General features: G+C 42.7%; 1 protein-coding gene across 2 annotated transcripts in view; it reads right to left on the reverse strand.

Annotated features, from left to right (window-relative positions):
* Positions 1-4,873: 4,873 nt before the first annotated feature.
* ttc7a (tetratricopeptide repeat domain 7A) overlaps positions 4,874-21,301 on the reverse strand; it is a 52,316-nt gene continuing 35,888 nt past the window's right edge. For both annotated transcript variants that reach the window (XM_027278468.1, XM_027278469.1), the window contains exons 19-20: positions 19,128-19,330; positions 4,874-6,541 (exon numbers count right to left, since the gene is read on the reverse strand). In XM_027278468.1, coding sequence (XP_027134269.1) covers positions 6,323-6,541; positions 19,128-19,330 — 422 coding nt within the window. In that variant the 3' untranslated portion in view covers positions 4,874-6,322. The remainder of the gene's footprint in view (positions 6,542-19,127; positions 19,331-21,301) is intronic.

Here is a 21,301-nt window from a genome sequence, read left to right on the forward strand (position 1 = left end):
TTTTTGTTCTACACTGGACATCAGAGAGGTCACATGCAACCTGCTGCTAGATAAGCATTTTCTACTTGACTGTCTGATGGAGCAAACTTCAGTGAAAACAAAGGTAGGCTTGCTGCATGATGGCTTTGGCAAAGAGTTGTTCATATCCACATATCACCTCAAACCATCTCCACTGGTGAGTCAACTCTCAGGGTCAGCTGACAGCAGCATCCGTGTAGAGCTGGTCGAGATTATTGTTGTCGCTTCCTAAAGAGCACTTCAGCAAGATGAACAGATCAAAGTGGAGGCTTATTTTAACAAGGGGATCTTGTGAGGTACTGTACATAATGAGGCATCGGACTGACTGCTTATTGACATCAGTGAAGAGTTTTGTTTAGGACAACAGTCAGGCGAGGCATACAGAACGTAATCATTGTCACTACTTGGGCGACTTCGATCCTCACCACTCTGTTTTCCTTCAGTAGCAAACACTTAAGAGCTTGAAGAGGTTCAAGAGCTGGGCTCTCATTCCCTGTCATTATTCCGGAGACAAAGGAGCGCACACTTCCACCCGGAGTTGAAGACAATCTTATTAACATGGGGATTTGCATGCAGCTTCTGCAGGGCTGGGCACGTGTGTGCACTGCTTGCGGGAAAGACACAGTGGGAGAGATGTGAATGTGTGCGTGTGTGTGTGTGTGTGTGTGTGTGTGTGTGTGTGTGTGTGTATCTGATGAGGAGCCATTCTGCCTGTGGTCAAGGCATCAAGCCCCCAGTAATCTCTGTCTCTCCCAACCCCCAGCATCTTTCCTCCCTTCTCTTCTCAGTGATCTCCACAGTCCAGCACTGATCTCTGACATATGCCTCATACTGACGACTTAACACCCTCCATCTCTCACAGCCTGCATCGACCACAGGCACGGCTCGGCACCCGCTCTTTCGCCGTCAATCAAGTTCCCCCTCGTACACTCACATTGCTTCAAAGAGCACACACGCAGCCGCACAATGCCATGAATGCAACTCGCACGCACTTGTGATCCTATGCTTTTTAAAAACGCACTTGCAAACTGACGCGCAAACGTGCAAACATGTGCACACATAGACTCATTCCTTAAAGCTTTCTTCGATCAGTATGTACAGAGAGATGAATGTAGGCACTGCACAAAGCCTACCACACACATAATCTTTTCATCTGTGGTAGTATTTCCTGTCAAGAGCGGTGAGAGGCCAATTTAAGATGCGAGTTGTGCTAGCACAGTGGAATTATGCCATTTACAGGTCATGAGAACATCTGATGTCAGGGCAGGTCGAACATGCAGCCTAAACGTCAACTTCAGTTTTTGAGAACAGCTTAATGAGAGCCGGGTAGCTTTCAAGGAAGCGGTGTAGCACATCACCGGTCTGGAATAAATCTGTGTTTCTGGCAGCTTACAAGAGGAGGTGACCCTGCTCCTCAGTGGCACAGCTGGGCCACAGTCAAGGACGTCAAATTAACAGTTAACTCGGCGAAAACATACTGAGAAAATGTGACCCTGCTCCAGAATGATGACGAAGGCAGACCGCTGGAATTTCCTAAGAATGTGAGGTTACACAAAAATACCCATAATCCAATACTGGTGTGGGACAAATGCCATTATCAGTGGCTGAGTCCCAGCTAAAGGTCGCCAAACAAACAAACCCTCAAACAGAGAAGCCATTGTTTCCATCCATGACATTGTGCTGAACTAAAATGGCTTCCCGGTATCACCGAACCAGCTGAGCTCTGTCTCCTTTTCTACCTCGCTGTATAACATGAGCACCATGAGAAACTTCAGCTAGCAGTAAGAGGTGACAGGTTCAAAGGTGCTGCTCCCTCGTGTCCTCTCAAAGTCCAGGTCACAACTGCACTCATCACCACATCCCACACTAAGGGTGATGACTAGCCAGCTGAGGAATTTAGCGGGCAGTGTGACACACCGGGAGGGTGACCAGGTATCCTTTTACCCCCCTCAAGCTGCTGACAGACGCATTGGCGCAACATTACGCTTCTATTAAATGACATTTAAAAGTTTAATCAGCTCCAATGGCCGACTGTTAGCGAACAAGGGGGTCATTGTTTAAGTGGGTAATGGTGCTGGCACTGTCTCTGTGTGTTGTGTGGAAGTAGACCAAGAGTGTTGGAGGCCGATCAGGTGAGCTGGAGTGATTGATGGAAGAGAACATACTGCAGGCCAGGCTGCTGTTTACCGTGGTGTTATTAGGACTGCTTCGCTTGACAATGTCAGCCTCATAAAAGAGCATCAGAGCATGTCCAAAAATGAGGCCGATGTTGGCATGGCAACAATAAGAGTAATTCAACGCTCATTCCATATAATTAAACAGGGTCATCATGGCTGCTTGTGGCTTGCACCAGTAAAGGACTGCATTATGTGGCTGAAATGTGGCCTTTTGTCCTCATTTTCTGTTCAGCTATATTCACACAGTAGTATTAAAGATTCACGTTATTTCCAAGAGCCAGATGAGAAAAATGATACAACTCTGATATCTGCCTCTTAAATATGAAGCTACAGCCAGGAGACAAGTTAGCTCAAGAAACAGTCCAGCACATAACACCTTCAAAAACCACAACTTGTTTTTACACTTTCTATATAATTTGCATGTTTTTTGTACAGATTAGTGCGATTTGGAGGTGCTGTAGGTAAAATAATGCTATAGCTGGTTAGCTTAGACCATTATGTATGGATTACATTAATGATATACAATGTGTTAAGTGGTGAGTTTTGGAGGTGGGGATCTTATTCTTGGTGAGACAATAATTGATTTCCAAAAACGCCTTTTAACCATTCCTACCTGTACAGCATTCATGGATTTCATGAGGATGCATTTATATTACAGTGTGTATCGATTTACCTGTAAAGTAAGTCTAATGACTGCAAAAAACTTTAAAAAAGTGCTCCAGTCATGTTGACATATAAGGCTGTGAACCCCAACAGATGCCTTCTCAGGATATACTGTATTCACTCCTCACCTCAAGGCGGTTCTCACAGCGTTCTGAATACGTTCCCTTGTCAGCATATGCATTGAACTCTGCTGGAACACATTCACCCCACAGGAATGAACTATGTATATGTCTGTCGTACCAATCATTTTATTTATAAATGAGATTATGGAAGCACATTTGATCCTCATAACCTCCATCACACCCCTCACCCATCCATGACTCCCTGGCCTTGTTTGGACATCACAATGATGGTTTATGGTTTCCTTCTTGGCGCCGTGCTCCAGCACCACCCAGGCCGTGCCCTCCATGTGCCCCTTGGCATCAACAAACACACACATACACCACCATGACCTGGCTACCAGGCCCACACACACACACACACACACACACACACACGCACACACACACACGCACACACACACACACACACACACACACACACACACACACACACACACACCTCCCTTGATGTCACCACCTTTTATTGTCAGCTTGTTGTTTGTTATTGATCACTATTCGATCCAATATAACTTTTTTCATGTAGGTTGTGTGTGTCAAAGACAACAACAAGAATACAGTAAGTGTGCCTGCACACTTGATACCCTTTGCTACACCTCACCACCCCAACTCACCTCACCCACACTGACTGTCTTGTGATGCTCAGGTGTAGAAGTGAGAGCGTAACCAGAGCGACACGCCCGGCTGCTCTGACATCATGGTGACGCAGATGCACGTACACAATAAGTTACACAATAAGATGTTCTGCCCATTGATCCCAGGTGTATGCACTGTGTGTGTGTGTGTGAGTGTGTGTGTGTGTGGTGACACTCGGTCCAGTGAATAGAGCTTCATCTGCCTGTTGTCATACTGAGAGGCTTTGCAGGAGGCCGCTTCCTCCATTTATCTGTCTCCTTTTACCAGAGCTGTCAAGACCATGGCATCTGTATGTGTGTGTGTGTGTGTGTGTGTGCAAGCATGTGTACTGTACCACACAATGTGTTCATGTGCCCCTCATTGTCAGCGTGTGTGTATTTGTGTATGTGTGAGCACACCATGTAATATTTCACTCCTTACCCACAGGGATTAGACCATTCATCTCCTGAAGCCCCTGTGTAGGTGTCACACACAGTGCTAATGAGGAGAGGATGGAACAAGGGAGAGCCGGGCGAGCGAGGAGGGAAAAAGTAAAAATAGATTTTTTCGGATGGCAGAAAAAGAGGCGACAGTGATCGATTATTCCTGGGCGAAAATCAAAGTATCGACGAGTGAGGGGTTTTCATGCTGGGAGCGACGGGAAGGTGGGTGATTGTGGAGTTTAAAAAAAAGACAGAGAAGGCAAGGATTTAGTGTTTGTAGCTGTGCAGGGACGGGAAGAGTTAAGAAATAGAGGGTTTGTTGTTGAGAGCAAAGGCAGGGACTCTTCCCATAACACAAATCAATTTACACCAGCCTGAGACATTGATTATAGCTGGCTCATACCTCACATGGTAACAGCAGACATCAAACAGACACTGTCAAGCCTGTAAAACCACACAACGGGGGCATTATCTGCCTCTCGCTGTGTGTGAGTGTGTGTGTGAGTGTGTGTGTGTTGTTCAGCAGACCAGATATCTCTCTGCTTCCCCAGTTACTCAAACAAGGGGATGGCTGCTAGGCAACCAAGCCACATCACATCACATCAGGCAAGCTGGGAGAGAGCGAGAGACGTAGAGAGTTAGAGAAGGAGAGAGAGAGAGAGATAGGAGGAGGAGGAGGTGGAAGAGGAGGAGGGAGTTTGGAGGCAGAAAACTGTGCTGGCAGTATTACATAAGCCGGCCGCCCAGTCCCACAGCTCACATTAATGTGGTTAGGCACTCGGAAGTGATGTCCATTAGTCACAAGTGACAAGGCAGGTGAAGACGCGGCATCCAGCAGTGATTTTTTAAAAGCCATTGTTGTTTATAATGGAGAGTGTTACGACAAGATGAGTCAAAAAAACAAAAACAACACACACATTATGAACGAATGAGTCGCCTACTGTACCATACAAACAGAACAAACAGAACAGGGACTGATAATTACCCCAGAGGGATGCTTTAAAACAAAGACACATGCATGGAGATACATAACGTGGAAGCACAACACACACGCACACACACACACACACACACACGTACATAACAATGACATATGGAATGATGTGTGAACACGCCTGCTAGAAGATGTACGAGTTCTCATTTGAAGATGAGAGGGCGGGGGTGTTCACGTGTGCTCGTACATAAAAGCTGCGTCAATCAACTTGATCATCAAAAATACATCAAAGGCTGAAGGGAAGATGAAGTGGAGCTGCTGCTGTGACTGACAGCCTATACATGATCAATGTATGTGCATTTCCACATATAACACAACATCATAGAGTCCGTCTCAAGATGTAACCAGCACATCTCTGCCGTCTTTGAACCATTCAAGTCATACCCAATCATTATTAAACACATTACTAATCATTTGTCTTCGATTGCAAACGAGCTGTTACTTCTATAACTCCATGGGAGATGTACATTGTTACAGTACTTACATCAGAACATTATTTTCTCTATACATCGCTCTGCTATCTGCAAGAATCTGAACCCCTTTGTTGCTTTTTCTGCACAAACAGCATTGAAATCCAAAATTAACGTCACTGTTTTCCTGTGACTATTCAACACCAAGAAGAAACACACACTAACTAACTGATTAAGATGGATGCTAAGAAGTCTAATGTAATATTTAAGGACAATTAGACATTTGAGATGTGAGATAATTAACAGGGTGACAGTGAAAGTCACTTATTGAAAATATACTTGTTACAGCAGTACTTTGAATTTTGGGAAATACCCTTATTCTCTTTCTTGCTAAAAAGTGAAATGATAAGAGTGACACCACTGTCATATCTGTTCATTAAATATCACGCTAGTTCCAGGTGTTATTTAGCTTAGCATAAAGACTGGAAACAGGGGGAAACAGCTAGCTTGGCTCTGTCCAAAGATTACAAAAAAATATGCCTACTTGTGATCTCTTCGCTTCATTAATTACATTATATGTTTATGTTTAATTTATACATAAACTGAAGAGTAAAGTGGTTTTATCGTAGGATTTATAGGCTAAAATGTTTCTAGCCGTCTCCTTGCTGTAGCTTCATATTTAATAAACAGAGTAGTATCAATGTTCTCATTACTGTATGCTCTTGGCAAGAAAGCGATCAGGCCTTTACCCAAATTGTCAAACTGATGAACATTTTTCCACTTAGCTCTAGTTTTCTATGTATCTACATCAGTGTAATATAATCCAGCAACAGGCTACTTCTTCTTTAAACTTAACCCAAAACTCCACCCCAACCTGGGCCCCTCAAAGCTCTCTGGGGATGATGGTGAAGGGCCGGATGGGGCAGGAAGCCTCCAGATCCAGGGCTGTCATGAAGCAGTCTGGGGCCTGGCTGGAGCCTCGAGACTGTAGAGCCTCTCCCAGGCCGCTCCACGCTTCATGTGAGGTGCTGTGGACTTGAACCGCATCACGAAGGACCTTCTCACCGAGGTGGACACGCCCTGTTTTCACCAGCAGACGGCCCTGGACAGATGGACATATGTATAAAAGATATGTAGTCTGCATTATGTACACTACTGTTAGGCTCATCAAGTCATATCAAAGTTGTAATAGAAAAAAATCTAATTTCTCTTGTTCATGGGCCAAATGAACCCTGGTGGATATCCCAGAGAGGTCTATTGTTGAAAATATGTGACATCAGTGTTTTTAATCACCTTCTGGTTAAGATGATTTTTGTAGTTCTTGAAAAATTCAAATTTTTGGAATAAAAAGTAATTATACAGACTGTAGTTTAAATGGAATAAAGGGTGGTTTATTTTTTATTTTTAGAGAAATCTAGTTGTTGAATTTGTTGTGTTAAAACTGAATAAGTAAGTAACAGACCTGAGTTAAGACCTAGGGCGACAATACAGAGTGCTGATTACACTGAACTTACAGTTAAGTACCATGTCCTTAATAACTTTTTTATCCTAAATATCTACCATTAAAACATGTTCCATGGCATGAGAAGATCAACTAAGCAGATGGCGGCTTTTTAAAAAAAAAATCCAAATCTTGGATTATAATGCCTGCTGTCCCGTGGACTAGTTAAGTACGACAAAAAAAACAAAAAAAACAGAGACAACAACCAACTGTACTACACTTGACTAGAGTCATATTCAACTGGGATTGTACAACTGAAGGCAGAAAATGTGCAAATCATAACATTATGAGCAGTCATCTGCTGAAAGATGAGGCAGTATGTTCAGTCGGGCACACAGATACACACAGCAATGAAAATTAAGGCTATGTTGAAGCTAGTATTTAACTGCAATAAACTTATGGATACTTTACATCACTAACTGCCAACACATGCCCTCGATTTTTTAGAAAAAGCAAACAGATGTCGTGGAACAGACATGCAGCTTCCTGCATTCCAGGTTGTCTTCCAAACAAAATATGCTAACCTGGAAGATTATTTCTTATCTGTATGATCTTCTGACCGCTCAGGCTTGTTGTTGGACCTATTTTTAGTAGTCTCACGTAGCCAGACCTATCTGTGCACTTTGTTTTAGCGCTGTGCCAATGCTAGGGAGAGGTCTGTGTGAGCTCATTATCATCCCGGTAGAGAGGAAGAGAGGAAAACATGCCACGGCCTGCTTTTTATTTCTTTAAACTAATCATAGTCATCTTGGGTGGTGCCAAGCCTAGGATGCAGCGATGGTGCTGTTGCAAAATAGTGTCAGAGGGAACTTGTTTCGATGGAGCGCTTGCATGTGAGCAAGTCAGCCTGAAGTCCCACAGAAGAAACCACCAGGCACACAATTAGTGACCAGGTTAAAGTTTGCTGACTTGGAGCTTGTTTTCATTCGCATGTAGTCGGGAGGGGAGGAGAATGCTGACTGAAATAACTGGCCAATGGCAGGCTTACACTGACATCCAACATCTTGTTGCTTAGCCCATCACCATCAAAGGTGCCTTAGAACAACTTTAACACACACACACACACACACACACACACACACACACACACAGCAAACACAACATGTAAATGTGACAACCTTGGAGTTAGCAGAACTAAGCTATCAGACAACTCTGCCCAAATTGAAGATGTAAAGGAGCATTAAATATAACGTAAATACTGAATTTCAAATTATAATCCCATACATTACTAGTTAGCAGAATAAGTAACTAAACTTAAAACTAACTAATGTGGTATTGCCCAGCATGACTAATCACTTTTGTTACCCATTTTAAGCATCAAAAATATTTATTTCCTCATATACTGAAATAAATAAGAACCACTCTCTTGGGGGGTAGAACTCTAAAAATGATATAAATAAAATGATTTGTACTAATAAGTTCTTGATTTTGTACTAAATTGCCCAAAGCATTCAAAGATGTTGGAATAACATGTAAAGGAATGTCTCGTGTTGGGCAACTACAGCCCAGGGCTCTGCCAGGAAGAGTGGTGGTTATGCATGCAACCACCACAATCACTGGTTATATACTTTGTCACTGTTTATGTGTGTGTGACTTGGCATTTACTGTAAACTGTATGGATGTACATGTAAATTGAATAAATAAATATAAGCTGTCAGTGTGTATGCGCGTGTGTGTATACGTATAAGTGTGTGTTAGGATATTATTGATGATATCCTTTGTTGCCATGTTAAAGGTCATGCAGAGCTGTGTGTGTGTGTGTGTGTGTGTGTGCGTGTGTGTTCACCTCAGTTGGGGGTGTAGTGTGTTTGAGAGCCCAGCAGAAAAGGGCGTCATGCAAAGAACCAACAGCATGGAGTTAAATCTGGCTCACACACACACACATATATACACAAGCGACAGTGTCAAATGCACACTCAAGGTGACAACAGGCAGCTTGCACAATATCTCCCCCTCCCTTACTTTGACTATCTGTTACACACACATATACACGCACACACATATATACACAACACACACACACTGAGCTGGCCTGAGGTCAGACAGACAAGTCTTGTTATGTAGTCTCTGCTCACAAGCTCCAGATTAATTGGGCTGAAATTCACATAGCTGTCTAGGGGCTCTGATGCAACTTTCAATAAAAGAACACAGACACACACACACACACACACACACACAAACACACACACACACACGTTCTCCCTTCCACCGTTCTCCTTTTCTTCACGGCTGCTGTAAGGAAAACACAGAGGAAGATCGAAACTCTTGGGTACAGAGAAAACCTGTCACAGGATGTACACACAGGGTTACAAGCTTGTGTGTGTGTGTGTGTGTGTGTGTGTCTTATGAGTGTGCATATGCGTGCACATGTGTGTGTGGGTGTATGCTAGGGGTGTATGATGTATTCCTTGCCAAAGGTTTGGCCACTAGCTTCCGCATCTTTCCGTCTGTGCTCTTGTCTCCAGACACACAGGGGTTACATTGTTCCAACGTTTCTAGCATAAACACGGTCAGCTACTAGGCACACACACATACACATACACATACACGTACACACCCTTCCATCTGTGCCACATGTCACTTATGCTGGTAACCATGGAAAAGTTGATCCTTCTAGGTCAGCAGCTCAATCAAATAAACACTACTGTGTATACTGTGGACTGATATAAACACAGGAGAGGCCGAACAAGCTGGCAGGAAAGCACACAAACCACAATCCATACACACACGCATACACACACACATTGCACAAAGGTTTTCTGTAAAACACTTAAAGGAAGAGTTCAACATTTAAGGTAATATTCAACATAACAATATCAGTTGCACTATGTTCTCACAGTGTCAGCAGGCCTACGGGATGTTATTTAGCTCTGCAGGGGGAAACATCTAGCCTGCCAACCAAATACCAAACCTCTAAAGCTTTCTTAATTGCCTAATTAGTTATCTTGTTTGTTTAATCTTTAGTGGAACAGAGATATAGAAAAAAAAAACTATTTGTGATTTAGGGGAAGTTATGTGTTGAAGTTATTTCTGGACAAACAGCAGTTTATACATCCGCCCAGAAGGCTACTCTTGTGCTGCTGTCAATATGTGCGGTGAGGATATAGATGTTCTAGTTCCTGTAGACATGACAGTATCAAACCTGCAAATGTTTTATGGAAATGTTTGTATTTGCTCATAGGGGTTAAGTAAATTTTATCAAATTTTTCATGCCAGGTTCAATTTTGGTCTTGACAATGCTGACCTTTAAGGGAACGGACCACCAGTAGGTCCAAGATTGAGTAGCTATCATAGCTTAGGTCATGTCAAAGGAGACACGGTTAACAGACAGTATGAACAAAATACAAATATATGTTTTAAATAAACAGTGTGTGAATTACATGGTGGCTTTTTTGGGTGCAGAGTTAGGGGGTGGGGCACAGGAAAAGGAAAGGAAACACGCTTGCCTGTCTACATGCAAAAAATATTATCAGTACATTTAATTTCATACAGAGAACATTGAGCTTGGACAACAAAATAAACAAACACACATGCTGACCAGTGATTTACTATTAGCCTCTTATTTGTTTCACAAAATTCTGTATTTATGTAGGGAAAAAAAGATGATATTTTAGAGCCTTCATTTCTCAAATGTGGCTTTCAGGGGAGCTGAGCTCCCTGCAGTTTCCCCATACTTTGAACCCTGGTGTTAAATTCTTGTCCCCTCAGTGATGGAGTTAATGAGCAGGCAGTTAGGTGGCTCATTAGCTTGTTACCCTTTTCAATGAAGCAAATGAATGAAATACTGTTCACTCAAAAGGAGAGAGGGAGAGAGTAGATGGCACAGTTCAGAGAAAATACAGTACAGTAGAATCTGAAAGCTGTTGTGACTGACTAGTGCTTGCATGTCACCACTGGCTACCTTAGTGGCTAGTTCTTCAGCTACAGTCTAAGTAGACTTCACCAAGCTTTTAGAACCATGTATTTAGCAAAAACATGTGGATTCATTTCAATGTGCCAATTTCTGGGGTAACCAGCTGTGACAAGACTTTAGGGAACATTGTGTCCACTGTTGCTAGCTGTGGCACAGCAAAAGCTGCAGCACTTAATGGACGAATAAACTAGATATGACTGTACAGACAGCTTTAGAGGTTTTGGTCAGTGTTCTAGTGTTCTGCTAGGCTAAAAACATCTGGATTTCAGCTTGGTCACTAACATGAGACTGACATCCATCTCCTTAGTTCACTCTTGGAAAGAAAGTCAGGGCGTAATTCCCAAAATGTTAAGCTATTCCTTTAAGTTGGAGACAAGAAAGACATCAGAAAAAGATAAACAGACAGAGAGGCATTAGGAGAAAGATTTTCAATTAGTAAGAGACCAGATAATAAGTGAAAATGACACAAAATGTCTGAGGGAGTAGGAGAGTGAGCAGATAGGAAAGGAAGTGAGTGAGCAAATGCGTGTTCAAGAACATTTAGATTGCTACCAAGTGTTTCTGGCATTACACAGATAAAACTGGTATCTATTGGTTTTGCTTTAATTACTCCCAGCCATCTGTCTCCAGTTTTACCTCAGCTGATCCCATCGAGCTTGGCAGCGCAGGTTTGTTTCTTGTTGTGCCATTAAAGCACAACCGAACAAGAGCTGAGCCAAATTGAGTGAGTGGGCAGCGGTGTTTCCGTCTATCTTTCAAGCTAAATTTAAGCAAACTTTTTGAAATGCCGCAAACAATACACAGCATTTAATCAAGTGTATTTCCATCAGTTAGATTGAATGCAATGAAAAAAAAGCTTCCTGAATGTCACAAACAAACACACCCAACAGAGATTTGATTATGAGATTGATTAGCATTGGGGAAATGAGTTTTTGTTCTTTGGTGTCAGCTGATATTATTCATATTTCATACTGTGCAAAGACAAAAAATGTACTTTGTAATATTCTGATGTACCAACTAGAGCTAAGCAGCCACCACAGAGATTTATTTCTGGGAATAGTATTTATTGCATAACTTCTTTATTGCCAAAAACTTTTTCTGCCTCAAGCAAGCATTAGAACTTTTCATTACATGGTTATGTATAGAAAGACAAGGAAGCAAATCCAGCTAATACATACAGCCATATACTGATTCAAGCTACAGTAAAGGCTTTAAACAAATATGTGACTGGATTTAACCAGACTACCAGTTAACTAGACACAAAGATGACAAAACCACAAAATCAGATCCCAAAATGGAGATATTAGTTCCCAGTGAAAAAAAGATAAACAGAACAGAAATTAACGTCTTCTAGACAGTGTGGAGACAGCTGAACTCTAAATTTAGACTAGCAATCTGCTGTTGTCAACCATGCTGCCTACAGAGCTGAAGACTGTGTGACCGACCAGATCAAGCAGAAAAATAAGAATAACGTTATAAATAGTTGAGTTTAGGTACAGAATTAGTCATTGTTATGTAGTTTTAGTACAGACATTGTCAGGTGTGTGTGTGTGTGTGTGTGTGTGTGTGTGTGTGTGTGTGTGGCATGTTTAAGGTCCATGTGGTCCATAATAATACAGGCAGAGGGCATGTTATGTCACCCAACATGTAACCCAAGTCTGTTGAAAGCCTGTAGGTTAACATCCACACACACACACACACACACACACACACACACACACACACGCACAGTGTAACCCAGTGGCCTAATGCCCTGCCTTTGAACCAGGAAGAAAGCTTTTACCTGGGAAGGCAGGGAGACATGTGGTGAGGTGAAGGCTGCTGTATTTATCTCAATCACATTGGACTGAACTTTCCTTACTTAGTATCACCTTAATATAGACTTTTACTATTGAAGCCTATGGGAGATGCATGGAGAAGCACACATACACCTTTGATGAAGGAACACATCTATCAAATGATTTTCCCAAATATGCACATTTGTTTATTTACTGTTGGTCTAAAGATGATAACTTCAACCTTCGGCCTCTGATTCATTGTGTATTGGTAGACCATAAAACAATAGCTTATACTTCATGGCTATATCTGCCGTAATAAAATCAAGACCTTGTTATTCCATTTGTCTAGTATGCTGTAGTGCTTATCTATCACCTGATCACCATATCAATAAACTATAGATTGCATTACATAAGGTTAACAGGCTCAGAGTTCATTTAGTTAGGGTATTATCAGCGTCTATCTAAGTCCCTAAAGTTAGTCTGTTACGAACTTGAACCACATGCATAACAAGCTCCAGTCACTTTTGGATCTAGCATAACAGTAATGTAATGTAAAAAAATGCTTTAATTAATGTACAAATTAAATGAAATGTATCTTAAAAAACATGAAATATTGGATAAATACACACTCACACACCAAAATACCATCAACCAGATAACGGCTAAGAGATAAAGGCTAACTGCATGACGTTCACACACTACAGTGATGTAATGACCCTTTGGTCTTAGCGAAAATAGGAAACAGCTAGCTCAGCACTAGATACAACGTACAAATCAAATATCTTTATAGGTGACTGGTATATCGAGCTGGATGGCGTCAGGCCAGCTGTTCCCAGTCTTTATGCTAAGCTAAGCTAACCGTTTTCTGTCTGTAGCTTTATGTTCAGTGTACAAACATGACAGTGATAGAAACCTTCTCAAGATTCTCCAAAATCTGTTAAAGTGACAATAAGAGTGGAAAGATCATCTCATTGAGAGCATCATATGTACTCTGCTTTACAGAATATGTAATGTTTAGAGTCAGATAATGGCAAATAGTGTGTGTGTGTGTGTGTGTGTGTGTGTATATATATATATATGTGTACCTACATCCTGTGGTGTGTGTGCGTGTGTGAACATATGAGAAACCAGCATATATACTGTACTGTGTCTGGAATCTTGCAAAGTACATTCTCACCTCTCTACTGATTAGAGCAGACACTGCATATAAATATATAACAATGTACAAGTCAACATGGCACACACACACACACACACACACACACACACACACACACACACACATACACACACTCACACTCACATCGGAAGACAGCAACAGGAAGGGAAAAGAGGAAGAAGGAAGGAATGAAAGAATATACAGAAGATACAGGAGACACAGAGGAGCGGAAAAAGAAAAGAAGGAAGCGAGGAAGGAAGGGAGTGTGCGCGAGCGAGAAAGAACTAAACTGGGAACAATGAATAGCGAGAGAGAGGGGGAGAGAGAAAAAAAGAGAGAAGTGTCAAAGAAAAAGGAAAAAATAAGTGAGCCCAGATGAGCCATACATAGCAACGGAGGCACCAGCCAACTCCCAATCGTCTCTGTGACAAGAACCCCCCCTTTCTCTCTCTCACACTCTCTCCTACTCTCTCTCTCTCTCTTTCTTCGTGGTTATCAGAGGTCTTGCTCAACAGAATATATTTCCCTGGTTGCTAGGCAATCCCATAAAGCGGCAAGAACGTGCAAAGTGTTATAAATAATGTATTTGCATTATCTAATCAGCTGACAACCACCCCCATCCACACAGAGAGAGAGACAGAGAGAGAGAAAGACAGAGAGAGACAGAGACAGAGAGAGAGAGAGAGAGAGAGAGAGAGAGATGGGGGGCATTTGATAATTGGAACGCGATTAATTCAATGAGCACAAGTCCATGTCCTTGAGAGTATGCATGCATATGTGAAGTACTGTATGAATATGCTTCTGTTGGAGAGGAGGGAAAAAGTAAAGCGTCTGTGTGTGTGTGTGTGTGTGTGTGTGTGTGTGTGTGTGTGTGTGTGTGTGTGTGTGTGTGTGTGTATGTGTGTGTGTGACAGTGCAGGCTGGGCTCCAGAACAGGAGGGATGAGATGTGGAGGATGTTGGGAGTGGGTCAGATTAATTTCATACCATCGCCGGAAGCATGGCTGGTCCGTGTTTCAGTATCAGCTACCCATCAGAACACACACACATGCTCGGCATGCCTCACACACGCACACACACACACATCAACCAAACACTTACCATGATGAGGTTAACAGCACAGACAGACAAGTGTGTAAGAGCTGACATGGCTAATACGGTGACAGATGAACCGAACAGACGCTCAGGTTTAGCTTGTGGACAGTGACAACCAAGACTAGAAATCTGCAGCTCACCATCAGCGCACACTTACACTCTTACACAGCATACCATCATCCTATACTGGTTACCCTCACTACCACACCCTCATCCATCCAAAAATACTCTGAAACCAGCAGCTGACCAGAGCTGTGACTGCATTTCTCTCTCTCTCTCACACACACGCACACACATGCTCAAAAACCATGTGGACACAGCTGATGCTAATATGTCGAGGTGGAGTGAGTAAAGTGGTGGTGAATAAGTGAAAATGGTGTGTTATTATGAACCACGCCGCAGGGGTTGCTGAGATTCTGTATGTCTTCCAGTTATGGGTTTCCCTTACTCAAAAATTTCCCTTTCCTCATCTGCTGTGGAGAAAATGACGACTTCACTCCACTCCGGTTGGCTTAGGGTGAAGTTATGCAATGTTGTCCTAAACCCCAAGAGAAGTGCTTTTTGCGTCATTGCTTGTTCTGCTTTTATAAGAGTGAGTTTGTCTGTGGATGCCGGTCTAATTGCTCTAAAATCTACAAGATTTGGTCTAAAGGGCCAGAAAAAGGCCCACAGTGAGCCAGCAGGAGATTAGCTCAGTGTAAGGACTGGAAGCAGGGGAGAACAGCTAGCCTATCCCTCTTTAAAGTTCAAAAATCCACCTACTGACACCTCAAAGGTTTCCTAGTTAATAACTATTTCTTCAATAACGCTTTCCATCGCCAAGTACTTTGCCTGGCAACCAAAGGAGAAGTCTGTTCCTGGCTGTTATATGCCAAGAAATTGTTACAGTACATAACTCACAGTGAATCCTGTTTTTGCATGTCTGCTTGTGTTTGAGAGAGCCATGGAGAAAAAGTCTTTCTGCTATGCTAAACTCAGCTCATGGCCTCCAGACTAAAGCACAGACATGGGAGATATTGATCATTTCATCTAACAAACTAATAACCATATTTCCCAACCTATCTATAAACTATTCCTTTAAGAGGAAATTAGGCTTACAAACTAACAGTTATATAGTAACTAATAGGCTACTATTATTACTATTACTACTATTGTATGCTGTTTCATGGACAGGCAGCAAGTACTGACCAATATAATGACTGTTCTTTTATGTAGTGGTTAAGATGCATACTAAATAAGTGTAATAAGCCCAGTTTGACTCTGAACCCTTTGTTAGATATCATACATCTCTTGCTCTCTCTTCCTATATTTCCTGTATATCTCCACGGTGAGCTGTCCGAATAATAATATTTTTTTAAAGCTCTAGAGGATTCACATTGATAATACTGACTCATAATGATACTGTATCCATAAAAAAAAGAATCCACAAAAAAAATCTGAAGAATTTCACTGTGGAGCCACAGCAGGAAATACATCGTCTTTTATCTTTTGCCCTAATAACTCAAAAGATCTTAAGGACATTCAAGGAAAGTACAGTATGTACTTTTGCAGAATAATAGCTCAAGTGTAAGAATATCAACCAAGAATATCATCAGAATTCCCCTCAAGGCAGACAGGAATAAATGGGCCACCGGCACACAAAGTGTCCACAGTAGATACAGTATAAAAATAAATGCATGAAGCCACAGAGTAGCACCAACTGTATGTTGTATTCTGGCAAGCTTGTGTAAGCCTGAAATTCTGGACGCGCTCCAAATAAAATGTCCCACACACTGTCCCACTTAGTCTCCACCACAATGCACTGCTCCATTAGTATATAATATGTAATGCACAACATATCATGTTCTATAGATAGGTGCTTTTGTGTGTGTTTGGGTTTAATAGGTCTACTGTGTGTTTTAATGAGCATATAAACATGCAGTCTACTTAAAAAAAAAAAGCACAAATAGTCGACATGTGCGGCAAATCCATGGAGGAAGGCACAAACACAATCATGCCTAAACGCATGCACACTCACACTTTGAGACTGAGGACACATCTGCCCTGTAAGAGACCCAGAGTAGGACTCTGCCAGCTGGGTTTGGTTCAACTTTTCACCCCCTGGGATTGGTTCTCCCACAGGCCAAATATGGAAGAGACGCGTACCTCTGTCTACCCCAATGGGACTGCTCTGCACTTCACACACACACACACACACATGGATAAATGCACACTCTAAAGTGCACAGTAGGAGCAAAAGCATTAGCCTTATGTGGTCACAAGGTGGCCACTACTTAAGTCAATGAAATATCAGCCAGCACATCTATGATCACTATGGAGACCACAGACAGCGCGTGTCAGGCAGTGCGAGTCTTGGATTTGAGGAATATCCCTCTCTGGTGTCTTCACCATGACAACAGAGAAAGTTCAAAGGTCAGAGCAGCTATGGTTAATCCAGAGGATCATGTGGAAGACAGACTGAGCGAGGGAGTGGGTGGCGGTGGGCGAGAGAGGATCTTTATAGTGTGGAAGTGAGAAAGAGAGAGAGGATCCGCTCAGATGAAAGAAATGTGGGGGAGTGATCAGCGGAGAGGGAGCATGTCTCTGAGCGCTATTTGTCATTTGTTGGTTTTGAACCAAAGTTTGTTTCTATTTTCTGAAATCTGAAGTTTGCCCACAACAAATTAACACATCTCAGAATATGACTGAGCTGTAATGTGATAATTAGGACCATAATGACCACGGACCTGACACTGACACAGCACAGCGCCGCACAAGGGAGAAAAATGCTAATGATTAAGAGCAGCTGCCATCGCTGCTCCCGGCTTACAGGCTAATATTAGCAGCTAACAGCGAGCTAGCTGAATCGTTTCTGTTGAATCAAACAGGAAAAACACATTTGATCATGTTTCTTCTCAGAAAGCGACTCTATTAGTGCACAGGGCTAATCTAGTGTGCAGCCTTTAAGAAATAAAGGAGGCATCTGTTCAGCTCTATCAGCACACCTGATTCATTCTAATGAGGTATTGATTAGGTATTGATTAAACATGCCAGGATACATGAATGCTGTGATGAAGAATCACAGATATTCCCCCTGATATTGATTGTTGAACCCTCACAAAGCAAAGAGGTTGTTATCTTTATGATTTATTCATAAACTTGTTTAGCTTGTGAACTGTTTAAATGGGCGTTTTTGTCACAAACGAACATTCTGATCGAGCCTAGCATGCCTTTGTGTTTTTAATGTGAGACCACCGGTTAATGGTCTCAGTCTTGTATTTTTAATTATTCTTAATGTGTTAAATGCAACCAATGACTTCACACATTTCTAATGAAATTTGGCTCCCTAGTTCAAAATAAAACACACAGTAATGTATGGAATGTCATCCATTTCATCAGACAACAGATTTGAATCTGTTGAGATAGCATGGCATGTACAGACAACGTCTTGCAGGATGATATGCATGTAAAGCTACATGTTGGCTGTGTGAGGGGGCCGGTTGTGTATTCTCTTACAGAGAGCTGACAAACTTTAATTTAGTCTCATTTAATTAAGAGCATTTGAATGTGTGTACATTCATGTGTGTGCAGTTCAGCCAGTTCAGAAGATTCATAACAAGATTAAACCTTTTTGAACGTTGCAGCGTTATAAACTGGCCTTTCTCAGCTTGACTCAAACTGGCTGAAGGCCGCGCCTGTGACTCAGTCTCCAGTGGCTGGTTTTAGAACGTCACCTTTTTCCACAGCCAATCAGCTCGTAGCAAAGTCAGTTACAAAGCAAGTTTTTAGAAAACTAATACTTTGAGGAGGGATGAATAAATATCCTTGTGAAAGCAGTGAAACTGTTTCGCCATTTCACAATGCTAGAACGGCAAGTGACTCACTATCACTATCCTCATTCATATTTTAAGAAGCTACAAATTACAGCTATAAAAAAGCTTGTTAAGCCGTCAATTAGTCGCTGCTATGGAGACAAAACACTTTTTGGCGTAAACTGGCGGTTTTCAGACCGTTGCAGACCGACACATTACAGTTTGAACTGGTTTGGTTCGTTTTAGGCTGTGTGCCAGTCTGACTTCATCTGAAGTTCTTGTGTAACATAGACTCTAATGTAATTTAGTCAACTCAAATAAAGCATTTAAAATGTGTTAGTGTTTCCATGCGTGCTATGTGTGTGCGTGTGTGTGGTTACTGACCACTGAGCAGAATGTTGCATTAATTCTAATTTAATTTAACAGCCTCTAAAGCTTCCACTGTCTCTCACCATTTGCACGAGTATACACTCTCCTGTGGGATTGATGGCCAGGGCCTCGTCATACAGTCCTTTGGCTTCGTCCAGTTGGCCCCGGAGCTCAGCCAGGCGGCCCCGCTGCAGTAGCACCGAGTGTGAGTTGGGGAAGAGTGAGCTGGCCTCCGTGATGCAGAACTGGGCCTCCTTTAGCCGACCATCCGCCATGAACAACTCCCCTGAAAGAGGAGAGAGAGGAGGGAGGAAGAAGGGTCAGAGAGGTGAAAGGGAAGAGTTATGACAGGGGGAAGGTTGGTTATAGAGAGGATTAAAGAAAGGAGAGGATGGAAGAGGACGAGATGTAGGAAAGGAGGGAACAAGTAAGGTAAGGGGTGAAGGATAGAGAGCAAGTAGGGAGAGGTAAAGGGAAAGAGGTTAGGAGAGGAGAGAATGGAAAAAAATTATTAATCCCATCAAAAACATGTGAGAGTGACAGAGATGACTTAAGTCAGCAGCATCGTGTTAAATGTAAACTGTGCAGCACTCAAATACCAACCCAAAACACTACACTTGGAGGGAACAACACACACACACACACACACACACACACAGCGTGAAAGAGAGAGTGGGAGCAATGTAGTGCCTGGGAAGTCGTGAAAGTCTTGCCTAAATATGGCCATCGCATACTAAAGCTGCCTTCTTCCTTTCTTTGCTGCTGCTGCTGGGAAGATGAGGACCAACCCCAGGCACACACACATTTACACACTTCCACACACGCACAGAATCACGCCTACAAGCACATCACTGTCCAATAAGACTCAGACACAGAGTTGACCAGAGGGACCCGCCCCTGAGGCAAGAGCAGACCAATATCTGGAGTGGATGTTTACGCAGGGAGCTGTCAATCATTCTCATGAGCGAACGCTGGGTCAACACCCAGACAAAGCCTGAGAAAGAAACTCTTCATCTCTGAACACTGATGAAAAAGGTGTGTGTGTGTTACAAAGACAGACAGTGAAATATATAGTGCACGCTGTCTGCTACTGAGCGCTGTGTGAACTCCTGTGTGTGTGTGTGTTTGGTAGTGGATGTTTGTTTACCTGTGTCTCACAGATGCACAGATGGGAAATACTTAGTGCATGCACACTTCCTCTGCGAGATGAAAAAGAGCTATTTCCAAGCCTCGGGTTCCTTTTCATAGCTTCACTTCAGGGAAAAAAGGATTCAGCGAATGCTTTCTGGTTATGTAAGACCATTTTTCTGCTTCTCACCTGAGCTCTCAGAGTAAAAAAAAAACCCTCTCAGATCAGTGCATGCATGTGTGCAGTCCATTTATACATCTGCAGGTATGTGTGTGTGTTTTTTTAGGTTATACGCAGCTAAGTGTGTGTATTTAAAAAGCCCTGTGTGTGTGTGTGTGTGTGTGTTTTTTCCCCTGATGTGGCCAGCGAGGATTGTGAGATAGAGAGAGGAAGTGACTGATGAGAAGAGGAATGCTGGGAAGGAGAGAGGAGGGGGATCGGGGGGGTACAACCAGTTCAGCCTTTACACACCCCTGGTCTCACGTGTGCGCGCGCACACACACACACACACACACACACACACACACACACACACACACACACACACACACACACAGAGTTTGGCTCAAAATCAGCAGCATGTTCTATTTTCTCAGCAGAGAAAAAGCAGAGTTCAAAGGTTGGATGTAGAAAATGCCCTTCAAATTACAGTAGGCCACGGGGGACACGACCCCACCACTCATCCCATCCCGTACTGTAACACACTGGTATGTTGGTTGCATCACTGCATTCACTCAGCTGCTGTATGGATTCCCATTACAGTTCTCATGCCTCATCCACTCTAGCGGAGTAGATGGATGGAGTGTTGTTTGTGCGGAGCATCTCTGTGCTCCTCTCCCTTCATTTCAACGCTCTGCTCTCCTGTAAACTTCCACAGGCAGACTTAGGCTGGAGGGGTGGAAGTAATAGCGGTATGCATCACTGCCATTCTGGCCTTAATAGAGCAGTGGCTACAAACATGCAGGTACAGCGTGCACTGCTACATAAGGTATGCAGTCTTTGATGGAGCCGAAATAGTTCTACCCACTAAATTGTTAAAAACATGCTTGTTTACTGCTGCTTGTGAAGGCAGAGATAACAGAAAATGGCTGAAGTAATCACATTCAATTATATCCTGGGAATCAGATG

Source organism: Larimichthys crocea, chromosome III (assembly GCF_000972845.2).
Source record: "Larimichthys crocea isolate SSNF chromosome III, L_crocea_2.0, whole genome shotgun sequence".
NCBI classification, from domain to species: domain Eukaryota; kingdom Metazoa; phylum Chordata; class Actinopteri; family Sciaenidae; genus Larimichthys; species Larimichthys crocea.